Source organism: Rutilus rutilus (assembly GCF_951802725.1).
Source record: "Rutilus rutilus genome assembly, chromosome: 16".
NCBI lineage: Eukaryota > Metazoa > Chordata > Actinopteri > Cypriniformes > Leuciscidae > Rutilus > Rutilus rutilus.
Window position 1 is genome coordinate 20,638,498 of NC_140224.1, and position 19,658 is coordinate 20,658,155.

Consider the following 19,658-nt stretch of genomic DNA (forward strand, 5'->3'; position numbering starts at 1 on the left):
CAACATATGAAACATATTAATACTGTATGTGGTTCAGGCGATATGTGCATATATACCCTGATTATCTTCACTGTTGTCACAGGTATCTGGACTCACTCATCTTTAGTTTCATTTTCATGAACTTTCAGTTTGTTGTCATCAGTCACGTTTCTTTGTCTTTGTTTCCCACCACTCATCTGTTCCCATGGGCACTAATTTTCCACCACAGCTGCACATCATTTAGTTTGTTAAATTGGTTTATTTAGTTCCTCTGTGTTCAGTCTTTAGTTGTCGGTTATTGTTTGTGTGTGTTATACACGCTGTTACATTTGCTACCTTCTAGTTTAATAAAACCTTGTTTATGTTTTATAATCCTGTTGTCTGTCTTCATCATTGTGACAACTGAAAAACACAACCCTGTCTTTTTGTTAAATATCAGTTTTAATGATCAATAATAGCCATTATAAAAGTATAAGTATAAAGTATAAGAAGCTATACAATAGAAAATAAAGACAAGCAAACAATTCAGGCAAACATACAAAGTCAGCGCTATAGTACAACGGTACAGTTATGATGGTTTTCTTCTCCACCATTGACGCTTTATAGTTGGTTTGAGATGCTTTTTATGATACCTGGCTGTTTCAAGTCCGCACAAGTCACCTCTCCATGCATCTTTGATAAAAGAGGCAGCGATTGAACACACCCGGGGTTTGAACTGTACTTGGCTAGATGTGAACTTTGAATTGAAACAGTACTTGGGTAGCGACTGATGACATTTCACAAGTCCACAAGTACAAAAAAGAATGCATATTGAAAAACGGCTATGAACTACGACAAAGGAAACACAGGAAACTGAACTAGGAACAGTGCAAAACCACTCAAAGTCCAACTCAAGCAAAACACTAACACAGATCATATGTTACACCACCTTCAGAGTTTATCGGATGGATGGATGGATGGATAGATAGATCTTTAATAACGCTAACAAAATTTTAGTTGGACATAAGTCTAATGTTTTTAAACATTACTAGTATGTACTCATTCAAATGTAATGTTCCTATAATACATGCAAAATGATCAAATAGAGAAAACACTCCCTTAATGTTTTTCTAATGTTCACATAACCAAGAAAAAAGTTTTTAAAACATTTTACAAAACTGGCTGTTTTGAACATTCTGAGAACATTAAGAAATAACATTTTCATATTTAAAGGGATAGTTCACCCAAAAATGAAAATTCTGTCATCATTTACTCTCCCTCAAGTTGTTCCAAACATGTATGACTTTCTTTCTTCTGCTGAACACAAAAGAAGATATTTTGAAGAAAGTCGGTAACCAAACGACTGATGGACCCCATTGACTTCCATAGTAGGAAAAAAAAATACTATGGATGTCAATAGGGACCAGCAACTGTTTAATTACCAACCTTCTTTAAAAAATCTTATTTTGTGTTTAGCAGAAGAAAAGAAATCATACAGGTTTGGAACAACTTGAGGGAGAGTAAATGATGACAGAATTTTCATTTTTGGGTGAACTATCCCTTTAATGGGAAGTTAGCAAAACGTTCTTAGAGCATATTTTTGTAAGCTAGGTCTTTATCCATGCACACACAAACCTCAAATCAAAGTGAACGGGCGTTATAGTCCTTTCTAACAAGGACAGATGGATCTCTCAAATCAAAGTGGGGACATTTTACGAATCAGCAGCTGCAGTGAACACAGGGCACATACGACGCGTTTGCTGTCCCATTCAGTTGCTGGCTATCCTCTTGATTTAATTGTTTCCTGGAGAGCAGAGCAATTTTGACTTTTCTCATCAGAAATTGTGTAGAAGAAGCTATCAAATGAAAGCGTAATGATTTTCCTTAACCGAGACGTCTATTATAATAGCACAGCACTGTCCAGCAGTGGCAGTTTGCTGTTTTAGACACACAGGAGGCTTCTGACCCAGATACAAGAAGGAAAACACCCATGCATAACTTAAGGTGCTACATCTTTTTCAGGCCAGTAATGTATTAACTATAGGGTGCTGGAGCGAGACAGGGTGGCATGAGAGAGTTGTTCTGCAAACCCTTGCATTCTTTCAAAAAAGACGGTGCTTTTCAAGGGGATTTAGTTGGCTGAATGATATTTGGGTTCCTTATCTGACTCAGTGGAGCATTTAGACTATCAGTGGTGTTCAGGCGGTGCCTGGATCTTTCCTTACATAATACGAGTAGTCGCATTTTAAACCTGTAATAGATTACCTTCAGAACCTTTGTCCATTACCTGGCCTTGAATGCATTTAAAAACTAAATCCAATGTTGTTTCACTCATAGCACTCCATCAAAATGATCAATTGGCTGCTTTTAATCTAGACAGATGTTTATGGAGACATATATTCATTTATCTCCATCAGATATTAGCTTGTCATGCAAGAGTTAGATTGGATCACTTTTTTTCAGATTGATTTTAATTAGTTAATTGCGAAACCAGTTTTTTTGCTGTTTCATTCCATCATTAGGCCCTACAATAAGTTTTGGGAGCATCAGTTAGAAAGAATGGCTTGAATATGATCATCAAAAGTATATCTGTTAATGCAAAACTGTGTTACTGTATTATTATTTGATTTATAACTGAGTTATAATGTTTTAAAATGTAAAAAACGTGCATATATTTTTATCAGAGTGTCTATTTAAACCAAGGGTAAATAGCCCACCTTGTTGCGTCAGCTTTTAACACAAATCCGTCTTTTTCCAGTCTCATTCTTCACCCATTTCCCATCGCATATCAGCTCAAAGAGGCGATTGTTTTAAAAAAAATGGAATCAATAAAGTGGAAATAAAGTGTCAAACGGTGTGGGAATAAAGTGTTTATCAGGAAGGGTAAGAGGGTGGGTTGGGGAGGCCTTTGGTAACAAGGCAAATTAATGTCCCAATAAGACTGCATTCACTTATGATTTTAATAAACATAATCACTGAAAGTTGTTATTATTGCATACTGTTTTATAATGTTGCCACTATTTGCACAAAGAATAAATAGCATCTAACTACTATTTACACTTTGTGCAAAGAAAATACTGCAATTTTTACTTAGTGTAAATAGCATCTATCTTAGTGTTATTAGTTATCCTTCATATTTGTGGTGGGTTTGAAAAATCTGAACTAAAAAATTCTTAGCTTTGAATCCTGTAGTGTATACATTATTTTCACAATCAGATTTCCACATACTCTTCTCATTTTGAGTGCCTGGCAGTTTCTCATTTTTAATTAAAACTCTTTCTCATATCAGCTCAGTGGATCTGAAATATATCGTGCTACATCTTTTGTCTGACTTTCAGGCAGTTTGAAATGAAACAATACTCTGACATTTGTAGGTTGTTGGTAATGATTCTGTGTGGATTTCTGTGGCGCTCTCTCATGAGAGGCAGCATCCTGCATGTCTAATGAGCACTAGTGAGCAAATAAACATATGGAGTGGATAATGAGGACATCAGTGTTTATAACACCAAGCAGTCCAATCTCACACTCTCTAAGAGTTGGCACATTTACGGATGTTTAACATGGTTTACACTGTATATTTGATTGTTTACCTTTTTATCATCATTCGCCCATTTATTTGATCATGTTAGTTTAGGAGTGTATATATATATATATACATACAGTATATCTTTCTCCTCTTGTCATGTGTCATACAGTGTGGAGTAGATGTGCACAGAAGTCAAGAAGACAAACTTTTATGATCAAGTGCACTTTGACCTCATTTTTAAAGGAAGAAAATGCTCTGCCACTCTCATTTAGTGCCCATTTAAAGCACAATAGCGGATCATGATAGAAGCAAACAGCTTTCATACACACACACTGCTTCTCTATCGCTCATATGCAGAAGTTTCACAGGATTGTGCTCTCTTCTCACATTCAAAATGAATTGTGACCTAACTTTTTCAGAGCAGCTTATACTTCTCTCCGGCTGCTGCTATCTGTCTGTTTGAATGGGTGTTGTTAATAGTGCCAAATAGAACTGGTCGAGTTAATCAAGTCAGTAAAATAGTTATCAAATTTGTCCCTGCACAAAGAGTATAGTAGTGGTTATAAGTTTGCATATACCTTGAAAACTGTTTATAATTTTAAGAGGGATCATAAAAATAGCATGTTGTTTTTTAACTAGTAAAAAAATTCTAGAAATTTGAAGAGTATTATTTTACAATAAATTACCGTAGCCAGATATATGCCAGTGTAAGAAATGTAATTGTTTACCACTGTAATTGTTTTTAAGTCACTGTAATGGTGATTAGTGTTTGCTTGTGATCTTTGATGATGTATATTCATATTCAAATTTCTGATCTAGCCAAGTCAGAAGTGTGACAAATGAAAACATTTGTTAAAACGATGACAAGCTAGAATATAAAATAAGCCAATTGGCTGATTTTAACTTAGTCAAACCATTTTTAGCATGAATATGATGATTTTATTAAGCATGAAGATTTACCAATGACATATCAGCAAATTTCCAATAACCAAATACCAATCATTAATTTTAAATTCATAACTGTTTGTGTGAATGTGTGTGTGTATATATACGTATAGTCTTTCATTACCTCCTAAAAAAAATAAAAAAATAAAAACTCTGTAATCAACTCGGCTGTCGCCACTCTTAAAAATCAGTGATTATGTGGTCTCTCTTCAGATTTGCTGAAAACAGCAACTGCTGTAAGCTGTCGTCTCACTGAATCTTTTCCTTAGGATATAGTTTTACAGTTCATTTCATTAAGTATCATCCTTCCCTCAAAGCTTATATACATAGATAGCTCAAAGCTTATATATATATATATATATATATATATATATATATATATATAGATATATACAGACCCTTTCCAAAAAAATTGAAAAGTTTATTTATTTCCATAATTCCATTCAAAACGTTAAACTTCCATAGATTATAGATTCAGGGCCCACAACTTAAACGATTTCAAGTATTTAGTTGTTTATTTGTACATAATTTGGGCTTCCAGCTCATAAAACCCACGAAAACAGGATTTCAAAAAATGTGAATATTACATGAAATCACACAGTAGTTACACAGTGATACCATGGTCATTGAACCAGGTTTTGGTTCTTTTGGCAGTGTGGGCAGGTGCAAATCCTGCTGGAAAATGAAGTCAGCATCTCCATAAAGCTTGTCTGCTGAAGGAAGCATGAAGTGCTCTGAAAATGTCCTGGTAGACGGCTGCGTTGAGTGGACAGCACAGTGGACCAACACCAGCTGATGACCAACACAGACTGTGGAAACTTCACACTGGACTTCAAGCATCTTGGATTGTGTGCCTCTCCATTCTTCCTCCAGACTCTGGGACCTTGGTTTCCAAATGAGATGCAAAATTTGCTCTCATCAGAAAAGAGGACTTTGGTCCACTGTGCTTTATTAAATCCAGAGTCAACGCAGCCGTCTACCAGGACATTTTCAGAGCACTTCATGCTTCCTTCATTTTCCAGCAGGATTTGCACCTGCCCACACTGCCAAAAGAACCAAAACCTGGTTCAATGACCATGGTATCACTGTGTAATTACTGTGTGATTTCATGTAATATTCGAATTTTTTGAAATCCTGTTTTCGTGGGTTTTATGAGCTGGAAGCCCAAATTATGTACAAATAAACAACTAAATACTTGAAATCGTTTAAGTTGTGGGCCCTGAATCTATAATCTATGGAAGTTCAACGTTTTGAATGGAATTATGGAAATAAATAAACTTTTCCATGATATTCAAATTTTTTGGAAAGGGTCTGTAGATGACATCAAAAGCTGTCCCACACACAGCTGTTAGCAAAGTGTCACTTAAAGTAGAATAAAATACAACAGATACGCCACTGTTACCGTTAAACTTTGACTGACAAACATACTAAGGTCTGTATTAGGGATGATCCACTGTGGGCTGTTATGGGCCGTTTTACATCCACATTTTTAAACCTGGTCCATCGTAGCAGATCACACTGCAGTCCACTAATACCAAAGTTGGATGTGATCCCAGCAAAACCTCAAAACCTTTTTTTCCTCAGTGTCAGATAACAATTGCTAATTAATGGGCTTGTTAATGTTTCCTTGTTTGGCGGACTAGTGGAGATGGGGTATTTAACAACACAGGAACAAACACGAAGGTCCATCAACTGCAAACACTGAGCTTGCTTAGCATGTGGGTGGTGGAACCCATACAAGAGGCACTGCAAACAGAGCATGAACGCGTGTGTTGCCATGACGAGAGCGATAGCACAAGGAGAAGATGGTGTAAAGGCAATTTGCAACCAAACACTTGGGAGGAAGTTCTCCCAGTGGAAATGAGTCAGCTTCTTACACAAAACAAAACAAACACTAAGATACCCAGGAAATTGAATAGAACCAAGCATGGGATCACTCCCACTTACTGCTACTTCTGTCAAATTTTCAAAAGAGTAGGCCGAAAAATCTGTGGTGTACAAAATGAACAGCATGTATACTTAACAGGAACGTTTTGGCCCAAGAAAACGACAAATGTCCTTCAAAAAAGAGGTGTTTATCTCTCCATTTTTATTATTATTATATATTCACTTTGATTGACTTCATGGAGTTTATTTTTCTTTTGAGACCTTTCTTTTGAGACCAACCTTGAGACACATACTTGGTGTGCTGCGGCTCACCACTCACGTCATTATGTGCTCAGCTCGCCACATACAGTTAATAATGTCTTGCTGACCTTTGCCCTTTGCCTGTTAAAGATGAAATGCCAATAGCAGCAGTGATTCATTGGGACTTTGGCAGAACCCTTACAAAACATTTACTGTACACAAATACACTGTAAAAAATTTGCTGTAGTTATGCAGCTGTTTGCCAGTAACTTACTGTAGATTTAAATTTATGCTATTTACTGGCAACAGTTTGTTCAAAGTTAAATGAACATTAAACATTAACAAGTCTTTGTCTTTACAGAATAAAACTATAAAATAACAATCTAATGCAAAGCATTCTGGGAACCAGAACTCTTCATCAACCTTTTTCTGTTTTTTTTCCTTCGATTTTGGTTCCCAGAATGCTTTGCATGAGGCTGTTATTTTAGTTTTATTCTGTAAAGATAAAGACTTGTTAATGTTTAATGTTCATTTAATTTTGAACAAATTGTTGCCAGTAAATAACATCAATTTAAATCTACAGTAAGTTACTGGCAAGCAGCTGCCAGTAATACTGTCATTTCTACAGATTTTTCTAACAGTGTACCACATGAATAAAAATATGACTTTTTTAAAGTAATGAAACGAAATTCTGGCAAAAATCAATTAAAAAGACACAATAAACAGTTTAAAAGTTAGATTAAATAGATTAATAGATTAAAATAAGATATTAAGTATTTAAAGGGCATGTAAAATCGCTCCCCTAACTGAAGAATTGAAGTCACTTATATTCACCAAAGCTACATTTGATCAAAAATACAGTAAATTCAGTAATATTTTGAAATAGAATTACAACTTAAAATAACTGTTTTCTATTTTAAATGTACTTTATTCATGTGACAGCAAATTCCTTGATGACAAAGCTTAATTTTGAGTTGCCATTACTCCAGTCTTCAGTGTCACTTGTGTTGGGGGTAACGCGAGTTATGTAATCAGATAAAAAAATTCAAGTAACTAGTAAAGAAATGCATTGCTTTTAAATTCACAACAAAATATCTGAGTTACCTCCTGTCCCCATGTTGAGAGAAATCAAGAGTGAGTGCAGAGGCGTTGTGTGAACATGATGGTTATTGTAGTTCTAAAGTAAATGTGAGCTTGCATTTACTCATCTCATTTGCACAAAAACAGATTCAGTATTCCTCAAAATGAATAAAAACAGTGAAATGCAAATTCAGAATATTACTCAAACTGGCAGTGCTTAAATATGCTAAATAACACAAATATACTTTATGTATTTAATCTCACTTTATTAACCAATGTCTTCGCTGCTGACCTTCGATGATCCAATTCAGCCATATTAATAGGAATAGGAATACTATTAATATTAATGCCTACGGAATATTGATCAACGAGATATGGCACTAAAACTTCAAACTTCTTACATCAAGCTTTATCAAAATAAAACTGAACACTTCAATATTGCATTTGACACAGTCACAGTTAAGCTCAAGTCCTCAAAAAGGGTATAAGTGAACCAATATCCTTCAAAATGGTCTCTTCAATATTATGGATACATAAAATAACGTGAACTCTAATTAAAGCCTAAAAAGTAAAAGCCCACTTGCACTGGACATGCTGGTTTTGGCCTCATCAGCAGCCATGTCCTCATCTCAAATATAAAACACTTGCGAACCAGCAGCTACCAACTAATACACTCACATTTGTGTAAAGTAGACTTGTTGACAAGTTTGGGTGAGTAAGGGCAAAACACACAGAATATAGTACCTTCAGTGCCCTGTTGATGGCGATATTGCTTCTTTTGTAACAGAAAAAAAAAAATGCTGCAGAAAAAGTTAGGTGCCATGTAAAATGTAATGCATAACTACATTACTCATTACAAATGTATTGGAATAAACACTCTCAGAAAAAAAGGTACAAAAGCTGTCACTGGGACAGTACCCTTCAAAAGGGTTCTAATATGTACCATTTAGGTACTAATATGTACACTTTTGGTACCAATATGTACCTTTGAGGGACTAAAATGCACTCTTTAGGTACAAATGTGTACCTTTTGAAAAGGTACCGCCACAGTTACAGCTTTTGTACCTTTTTTTCTGAGAGTGAAGAGTACATACTTATTCAAAAATGTAGAGAGTAAAAGTTGCTAATATCCTTGATACGCAGTCAAAGTACAAAGTGGCCAAAATGATGCTCAAGTACAGTAACTAATGACATTTACTCAAATACTTTACCACTGGTGCACTCAAAGTGTTCAGTATCATCCAATTTTGAACATTACATAAAAGGATGTAACGATGTACTTCTATTAGCAAATAAATAATATTTTTCGGCAAAACAAAGGAAAATAATCTGTTATTATTTGACAAAAACATTAGAGAAAAGAAGCGTACTAAGTGCTAATGGGTGTACAGTATAGTCTATAGTGTTTTTCAGAAGCTCTGTTGAGCAGTAATCTGTGTGATGTCTGGTGTGGTATGACTCACTGCGTGGCGCTCAGTACAGACGTGTGTCAGCAACCCTGCTGCAGGGCTAAGTGATTAATTAGTCACAACAGGAGCTCTGCGCTGACAACTCTGCCACGCAGGTTACACCTCTTTGATCGTCATTCACCGCTGACAATTCATCTCTATGAACAGGAGGAAGTCAAGGGAGGAAATCAATGAGAGCGGTTGTATATACATACCATCACTTATTCTTTGACTGTCACATCACAGGAGGCAGATTGGACCGGGTTGTGACACTAGCCGCACACACACACATCGCACAGCTCATTATCAGATCCATTCAGTTGGATTCTTCTTTCGTCTGCCTGCGACCTACTGTATGTACAAAAAGTTTTAGAGCCTTTAGGTGTCTGTGTCTTTTTTGTTATTGGTGGCAATTCCAAGTGACACTATAGTCAGCAGTAAGCAAGACATATTATTAGGGATGACTAAAAAAAATCTGTAAATTAAGACAAAATAATGATGCAACCCTTTAACAATGTTTTGTTTTGTTTGCAGAAGGCGGCCAGATAAACAACATGATGCAAACGCACCAGTATCCAGCCCTCAACCAGCTGTCCCATGTCTATGAGCAACAGCAATTGGCAAAAGAGCTCAACAAATACGCCTCACTGAAGGCTGTGGGTAAGGATGTACACTCGAAAGGATCATTATTAGCATGTCAGTGTTATACTCTCATGTGGATCTTTCCCGTACAAAACTCATAAATTATTCCTCTTATTGAACATAGCATTTACTGCAGAATATTTTAGAAATGATTTATGTATTTCAGAATAAGAGGCTTTGAGAGCTGTTTTATCACTGGATCTGTATTGAAAGAGAGTCACTGAACCTCATTACTGTTCACTTCGGAGTTTTCAAATAATATACACGTGTGTGTGTATATATATTGCATATATGAAATGGCAAAGCTTATTTTCAGCAGCTATTACTCCAGTCTTCAGTGTCACATCCTTCAGAAATCATTCTAATATGCTGATTTGTTCCTCAAGAAACATTTCTTATTATTATCAATGTTGAAAACAGTTGTGCTGCTTAATATTTTTGTGGAAAACGTGATAATTTTTTTCAGGATTCTCAAATAAAATGTTCAACAGGTCATCTTTTGTAACATTATACATGTATTTACTGTTCCTTTTGATCAATTTAATGAATCACCGCTGAAAAAAAGTGGGGGAAAAAATATTTTGAACAGTATTCACAGCCACTTTATTAGGTACACCTTGCTAGTACCGGGTTGGACCTCATTTTGCCTTCAGAACTGCCTTAATTCTTCTTGGCATAGATTCAACAAGTGCTGGAAACATTTCTCAGAGATTTTGGTCCATATTGAGATGACAGCATCACTCAGTTGCTGCAGATTTGTCGGCTGCACGTCCATGGTGTGAATCTCCCATTCCACCACATGCCAAAGGTGCTCTATTGGATTGAGATCTGGTGAATATTGAGGCCATTTGAGTATAGTGAACTCATTGTCATGTTCAAGCAGAGCCGGCACCAGTTGAGCACTAAAGAAGGGCTGTATGAAGTGACAAAAGGGGGTGGTGATGCAACACAAACAATCCCCAGATTTGAAAAACTTACAGTATATGGCCCATTCACGTATTTGTCAGACCGTAAACAAACCTATCGCTACAACAACTATGAAACTAAAATCTACTGAGCAAATACAGATGGCAGAGCATTGAATAATATCACTACATAAACCAGAAAGGAAAATTGCCTAGGCCAACATGTTCAACATTTTGACTCACCAAGTCTTGTCTTGTTTTGCCATTAAAACACCAATATTAAACAGTAACAATACAGTGAACTGACTATGATCAATTATCTAGCCCCCTAAACATGAAAAAAAAAAAAATCTCATACCTTTAGCCTTCTCAGTATAGAGTTGCATTCTTTATGGCACGGGAAGTTCGTAGCTTAATGTGTCAAATGTGCCAATCAAATGTCCGAAACAGACTGTCCTTTACTTAAATGTTGCTATTATAGCCTAATAGTAATGCTAGAAAGCCTATGCACTTGGCAACTGTATTTTTTTTTATAGTCTATTCTATTTCATCATTAAAATACATTTTCACATTCATTTCACATTCAAAGTTGTAGATGAGTGTATATACGGAAATTAATATAAACATAACTGGGAAAACTGAAACTAAACTACAATAAATTTGCATGACTTCAAAACTAAATCAAATAAAATATGAAATGGCATATTAGAAAACTTGACATCTTTACAACCACCTTGTATTAAATGTGAAAATGTCTCTAGCACTAGACTGAAATTCTAAAGGTGTTACAATTTTTTTAAATGTCATTACATTTAAAGACATTTAAAATAAAAACTAAATACAATATATAACCAAACTAAAACCAACAATGATAGTGCACACTAAACTGAAGACAAATACAACAAAATGAAAAATGTAAGACTTTATTATAACCCTGTGTTGAATTGATAAAAGTGTCTGCTAAACGCATACATGTAATGCCATGGTTTAACTGTAGTATGTTGCTACTATTGTTTCTCCAACTAATCACCTGAGAATTCCTCAATCAATGTGGTGACGTTCCTCCCTACCAGACAGCTAAATGTTCTGATTTCACCTTATCATGGATGATGTATACTATGAGATCATCGAGCAGAGAAAAACTGACCCTCTGGCATCATGGTTATTTTTTCTTATTTAATTGCCTTCTCCATGAAAATTCCCAAAGGTGCAGAATTGTTAGAGCTGATAAGTCCCAATTCTACAAATCAATACTTCTCTCTCAGTCCCTAAATACATATCTAAGGTCACTGAATTGGATTTCCACCCGACATAGAAAAGTGGAGCTTCTAATAAAGGCCTGCACTAGAAAATCCTCCCACCAAAACCCTTTGAGATCTGATGACACTATAACTCCATGCGTGGAGTCACTGAGTTTCGAGCCGATTGATATTTGAACTCTGTCTGGGGGCACTAGTTACAAAACCACGATTCATCTTGATTATGGCTCTTGAGGATGTGCACTGTTGAGCACTGTAATTGATTCACTCGTCTGTTGTGATGATCCATGTACCTGAATCAGGGAGCAGTGCAACTGTGAAAAAATGTCCGCCACGCACAACGTCTCCGTCTTCTCCCACAGGGGCAGACGAGCAATAAATAAGATTTATCATCACACCGCAGACCAAACTCGTTTTAAGCGTGAAAAGTTGATCTTCAAGGTCGTCAAAGCAGCCGACCATCAAAAGCAGATTGAGGAAGTCGCACTAGGATGCCCGGTACTCTAAGAGTAATGATCCCCTTACAAACATGAATCACCTAAAGGACACATAACCCAGAGGAACGCGACAGGCAGTACTTACACTGACCACAGATTGAAAACCTTAACTGTTTGTGTGTTAAACTCTTGGATTCAGATGCTAATGTTTCTGCAGGAAAGGTTGGACACTAACTTTACTATTGCACTGTGTACCAACTGTAATGGCTATTTTCGACTGGATGATTATGTCCAATATGTTGTTGTCATAAAATGGAAATTCCCCCTATCTATTTTCTAAATGCATGCTATTGATCTTATTGTGCACCATTCATCCATGCATGTTTTATTTTGTTTGTTTATTTATTTAAATTTGAGCTCATAGTTCATCGTCAAAATGTCATTGATCAACTCGATCTTCCATTAAATGACAGACTTCTCTCTGGTGATGTATGCCGGACATTTCCAATCATTTAGGATATGTTTACACGACAACGATATGCTTAAAACAGAGACAAATAACAATAACGGCATGACAAATCAGAAAACACAACGAAAAATCTGAAAACACAACGACAAGTCAGACAAAACGTAAAAGGTAGGTATATGTGGCGAATGGAATACTGACTGCTGATTGGAGCAGACATCTGTCAATCAAGACATGCAGAAAGTACGGCAAACTGCGGCAGGAGAAAGTCGAATCAATTTTTTTATTGATGTTTCATAGATTTGATCACTTACTGTACAATTACCCAAAGGTTTCTTCACAATAAACAGAACAAAAATTGACCCTCTGAACCCCCCAACCCCCAAGAGGTCCCCCAGGTCCAAGACACTGATCTGTGTAATAAAATTGCAATAAAAAGAAATTAGATACATAAATACAAAACACAGAGACAGACTGCAATATGAGAAACTTAGGATAAGTATAATAACACAGATCATCAGAGGTTTACAAGTTCAAATTGTCCCCCAAATTAAATTATTCCATCTTAAAGCTTTCTTGTCAGTTTATCTGCAGCAGGATGAGCAGGTTGCTCAAGGGTTGAGGCCCTAGCTTAATTTATTCTAGCCGTTGAAAGTTGTAACATTACTATATCATGAAACTGAAATAGCCAGTGTCGCACAGATAAATTATTGGGAGGGAGCCATCTTTGCGCAATTATCTTTTTGGCAGATGTTAGACCTGCCAGTCAGATCTTTCTTTGTAGCTCAGTGAAACCTAAATTGGAATCATCATTTAGAAGGAGCACAGCTGGTTGCACTGGTATATCTTTTCCTATCATATCAGACAGTACTGATGTAATCTTTTCCCAAAACTCACAAACCTTCTCACATTTCCACACCATATGCATGAATGTTCCCACTTGTCGGTAGGGGCAAAAATTACAGTTATGATTTGGAGATGGTTTTTAGTGAGGGAACGTTTCTTTGGTGTCCAGTACAATATATGACTAAATTTGGTCTCCTTTACCCAAATTGTGTTCAGTGGTAATTGTTTTTGCTTAACTTCAAGAGGGCGACGATAGACAGCTGACACTACTCTTCTTTGAGAGGGATTAAAGAAGCAACTGTGAACTGGGTGTGCTTCAAGAGCTGTTCCCCACGGAACCGAAATTTTCTTCAGATAGAAGAGCGTTATGTACCCAGTCCAAAAAACCATTACTTGAAATTATGCTACAAAAATTGCCTATCACAGGGAGCTATTGAGGAAAAAGTAGAACAGATGCTATTACTCCTAAATTAAATGTTTATATTGGACTGTTTTGGCACAACAAAACGAACATTATGTTCAATTGCTGTTGTTTGTGTAGAAAAGGTGGCACACTGTGTACCATCTCTAATGGCTATTCTTGGTTGAAAGGTTATAGCATAAATGTTGAAAATGTTATACAGATGTTAAAGAGGTCATGTCATAAATAATATATCATTAAAGGGATACTCCACTTCTTTGGGAAATAGGCTCATTTTACAACTCCCCCAGAGTTAAACAGTTGAGTTTTACCGTTTTTGAATCCATTCAGCCGAACTCTGGGTCTGGCGGTACCACTTTTAGCATAGCTTAGCATAGATCATTGAATCGGACAGGACCATTAGCATCTCTCTCAAAAAAATGACCAAAGAGTTTCGATATTTTTCCTATTTAAAACTTGACTCTTCTGTGGTTACATCGTGTACTAAGACCGACGGAAAATGAAAAGTTGCGATTTTCTAGGCTGATATGGCTAGGAACTATACTCTCATTCCTGTGTAATAATCAAGAAACTTTGCTGCCGTACCATGAGTCCAGCAGGCGTAATGATATGACGCAGCGCCTGAAAATAGTCCCCAGCTCGGTAACTTCCAACGTGACCGGGACTAAGTTTGTCTAACCTATTAGACCTATTTTTCAGGCGCTGCCTGCGTCATATCATATACTCTGCTGCACTCATGGTACGGCAGCAAAGTTTCTTGATTATTACGCAGGGATGAGAGTATAGTTCCTAGTCATATCAGCCTAGAAAATCGCAACTTTACATTTTCCGTCGGTCTTAGTACACGATGTAACTACAGAAGAGTCAAGTTTTAAATAGGAGATTGAATTTTTTTTTAGAGAGATGCTAATGGTCTTGTCCGATTCAATGATCTATGCTAAGCTATGCTAAAAGTGGTACCGCCAGACCCGGAGATCGGCTGAATGGATTCGAAAACGGTAAAACTCAACTGTTTAACTCTGGGGGAGTTGGAAAAAGAGCCTATTTCCAAAAAAAGTGGAGTATCCCTTTAAGATAGATGAAGGAAACTTATTTTTAAAAATGTTTTTGTTTTATAACAAAATCATAAATAAAATAAAAATGTGTAATATTTGAAAATAAATATACAGTACATACAAAATTGAGTATGAAATCTTCAAATCTTGAATTTATTTGAAAAATTAAAATGATGATGTTCATCTGAGTGAAATGGATTTTTTTTTTAAATGGCAGGGACTTGGTTCTATCCATCGGTTGTTGATATGATGGAGACAGATCTGAATGTGAGCTTGAGGTCTATTGTAAGAAAGGGGCGGGGTTTAAGCAGGCAGACTTGGGGGCTGTTTACACGACAACGTTTTCAACTAAAAACGTAAAACTTTTAGTTTCTCACTATATGAAACTTTTATGTATGACAACTTCACATAATTACAATCTCCCTTGAGCTGAACTAACCTCACTCTTCCTCTCTATCTTTTCATCAGCGGCCAAAGCCAATGGTGATTTCCTCAACAAGCAACACCGTCACTTGGTCGAGTTGGCGGCTAAGGGAAGCCTGCCGCTTCATTCAGTCAGAATGGAGCATGTGGAGCCCACAGCTTCTTATGTCACTGAGGTCCCGTGCCTCAAGCAAAATGGACAGAAGCCCAAAAGCATTAAAGCCAACGTGGCCCATCCCGCAATGGCCTACAGCTCCAATACAATCGCAAACCCCGGCATGATGAGGAGCTGGGAGAACGCAGAGACTGCGGGTCGCCGCAAAACCTACGGCCCTAGGAAGGTGTGCACGATGGAGCGAGTTAATGAGCTACACACTGCCCGCAGTCATCATTACCTACCAACGCAACCCTACTTTGTAACCAACAGTAAGACTGAAGTGACTGTGTAAGAGGCTGAAAGTGCTTCAAAGCAAGTGGCAGAGAGCCAAAAGTGATTATTGTCATGAAAGGACTCTCCACACTGCCCCTAGTGGACTGGAGGCACAACAGGGGTGAGCATGTTACGCTCTCACGATAACATCCACTGACTGTGAGGCCAGGGACACTTGGAAATGTTCACCACAATTTATATCCACTGTAACAATGATGTGTTTGTGTTCTGTCAATGGCAAGGTAAAAGGAAACAGATGTAAAGAATTGGCACACAAAAAGATTCAGATCAATAGCAATAAGATCTAAATGTGTACGGAAAGAATGGCTTTGGAGAGATAAGACATTACAGAAATGAAACATACCGGATTATCGATCCCAGATATTAAAGGGCTGGCGTGGAGTATGAAACACAGGGTGATGCTCTTATCTGAAATAATATACTGAAAATTTGTTGGGTGTGATATTGATTTGATGATGGTGGCATGAAGACACTGGGCTTGAGGCTGTGCCTTTTGTTTTCTCATTATAAAACACCTCGGTCAAGCAACTAAACAAATGACGCTTGAAATATGGAGTCAGAAGAGTATTAGCAGCGATGGTCACATTACTGAAAATATATAATAATGCGGAGGTAGCATTGTCATGCCATGAGCAACACTGTTAAAAAAACATGGAGGCTTGGACACAACTTGTGTTTTTGGAAATATGTGTTTGGTCTCCTTTTTGCGTTACATTCGGCATTACTTTTTTGTGTGTACTCTCAAATGCATACGAGCATGTTGAAATATTTGTCAAAATGTCATCAGTAGGTGTATCTGCTGCCACATGTAAGGTTGTTTTGCACTTTTACAAATGTGTCGTACAGAAGGTGCATTTTATTTCATTTTTTCCCCCCAAACAGATACGACTATAAAAGTATATTTATACCATTGCCAATATATTTATGCAGATTATACAGTACATTGTGCCAAGAAGTAGCTGGTTGAAGTTGTTGTGTTCAGCAAAATTTATTTAAATATAATGATTTATTTTGTTTTATTCAATAGTATGTTCAAGACAGAATGTTTCTAATGGAGTTGTAATTGTGGAGATGAAAACAAAATAAAGCTTTTTCTTTCCTCATTCTCTTCATCCTTATTTTCCCCTTCCATCGCTGTCTTTGATGCTAACAGGATGTTGCATTGTGAGGTTTTTGTAAACAGGTCGATGAACTTTGTTGTATCCAATTGAGTTAATTCAGCAATTCTCCTGCAATCATCTCCTCTGATTGCAGGAGAACCAGATCATGTGGAATAACTCTAGTCTAAGACGGATCCTGTCAGCCTCACTGCCTGGTGAAATTTCTTTCTCCTCCTTGCTTCTCAGTTATTCTGTTGTATGTTGTGTGCATGAGCAGTGAGCAGTGCCGTAACTGCTTGTTTGTGCATCGTGAAATCTTACTTTTGCAAATTATTCACTGTAGTTTTTTTTTTTTTTTCATCACTCACTAAAGCTACAATAAAAAAGAAGCATGAGAATTAATAAAGTATAGACTATAACTCTGCACTGTAAAGCCTTTAAATATTCCATAGCACACACTCTCCCGCCAAATTCGGAGGTCCATCAAAGGCTGTTGTGGTGTTTTGTTAGAAACAGCCAGGGAACAGGCAGCAGGTCTTTCATCTGCTGCAATACCGAGGAAGTCCCAGATGAGGAGCAGGGAAGGAAAGGGCTCTGATTGATTTGATTCAGGCACTTTGAGCAAGAATAAGTCAGCTAATCCAATCCTCAGCTGCACACATTCACCTCTGAACAGGTGCCTGGAAACAGCCAGCGATTGAATGAGCCCGTTTCTGTGGGGGCCTTGTTGAGCTGCCAGAAATCAAAGTTCTGCTCGGCGAATTAAGATCGAGGGTGCAAGTGACCTAGTTAACCGAATCAGTACCGGCCTGTTCAGTATACAGACACATTGTATCTGGAGAGCGGGTGGTCGATTGCATTTGTTTGTCGAGGTCCCAGGCTGAGCATTGCATTTTACTATGGCTTCAACGTCTATATGAACTTGAGAGATAAAACAAAAGATATTATTCTACAGAAAAACTATTATATTAGGCTTATCTGGCTCTCTATATAGGATGTACAGTATTGTCATGTATGCCAAGTTCCATTATATATTATCAACACCAGTGTGATTTCAAATTATAATGCAAAAAGTGATATATTTATCTTAATTCATTTAGCAGATGCTTTTATCCAAGTGACTTACAAAGAGAATTGTTAAGCATATGTGCTGCAATACAAAACTGTTCAGAAAAGTACGAGCCAGAACAGAAAGAGTGGAACAACAATGTCTAGATAACAGGGCAATATAATTCTGTGGATGAAATTTATTCAAATGCGTTCTTTATCAATGAATGATTCATTGCTAAATCAATTGATGCATGAATATTAGTTATGTCAGTTCGTTTCACACATGCACATAAGCACAAGAATTGACTAGGACCAAAAACCACAGCATATTCACAAATATGAAGCACTTACCGACTCACTGCATTTTATACTCCAGTCAGAAATTTCCAAATTATGCGCACAACCTAATTTCAATTATGGGAGAAATGAGGTTGAGAAATGGTATTGACTGTGATTAATGGACTGAGCCTGAGATAAGTCTGATTGTTATGAGGTTATGATTAATTTGAAGTTAGAAAATGATAATGTGGACTGAGAAACTAATCAGATTCGAGGGCTTATCTTTTTCTTTTCTTGTTTCAGTATTGCTACTTGTTCTTATCTATGAGTGTAAAATGCAATTCATTTTGTTTACAGTAAGTTTACATTAGGATATGTACCACATGGCAGATACGCTGTCTTTAAAACGGTAATGTAAATACTATTTTTGTGTAGTGTATTTGTATACATATGACATTTAATAAAGATACACTAAACTGATCTCATTGGTGAAAGTTAATTTAATTGTACTTTGATTTATTCATTATTTACTTATGATTGTCTACTGTTAAATTCACACTTATAGATTTTTATTTTATTTGTACAGGGTGTGCAATGTTAAGCTTGTATTATTCATCTCTCTTGTTCACTTTGGACCAATGAGGATGTTTATTTTAAAAAGCTTTTGTTTGTATGAACTACTGCAAAAAATAAATGAAAAAATAACAGTTGATCAATATTGTTAAAAAGTTAAATGTTCTCCTAAGCTGTTCTTTAATGAAGTATGCAAAGCAGTACTCACAAAGTGAATGTCCATTTTAGAAATGTTTAGGGCTATCCCTTGAATAAACTGAGAAAACATAAATGTTTACTATGTAATCTATATGACCTGACATTGCATCTGAGTGACTGAAAGATGTTGCATCTGTTACAGGGCTGCATCTGAATTAAAATGCAGTTTTGGTTGACCTACCTATGCTCTTTACATTTAAGTTTTCTGTCTTTCTCTGTTTCATGTGTAGACAGACAGACAGACAGACAGATTGCACAAAACAATCACTGATGCAATCTGTCATCTCGGACAATGATCTCTAATGGGGATTTCTTCAGAGACTGCGTGCACTGCTGCGGTTGATTCTGTACATTAAAGCCTGAAAATGTTATTCTGCCCGTCCTCGTAGTTTTTCTGGTTCATGGAGATGATGGGCCATTGCACCCACCAGTCCTCTGCTTGGTCTAAGGGCATAATTACTGAAAGCCC

At 36.7% G+C, this 19,658-nt stretch overlaps 1 protein-coding gene across 1 annotated transcript in view; it reads left to right on the top strand.

Annotated features, from left to right (window-relative positions):
* shisa9a (shisa family member 9a) overlaps positions 1-19,313 on the top strand; it is a 37,594-nt gene extending 18,281 nt beyond the window's left edge. The window contains exons 3-4 of the mRNA XM_084435190.1: positions 9,619-9,744; positions 15,584-19,313. Of these exons, the coding sequence (XP_084291316.1) occupies positions 9,619-9,744; positions 15,584-15,987 (530 nt within the window). The 3' untranslated portion in view covers positions 15,988-19,313. The remainder of the gene's footprint in view (positions 1-9,618; positions 9,745-15,583) is intronic.
* Positions 19,314-19,658: the final 345 nt, after the last annotated feature.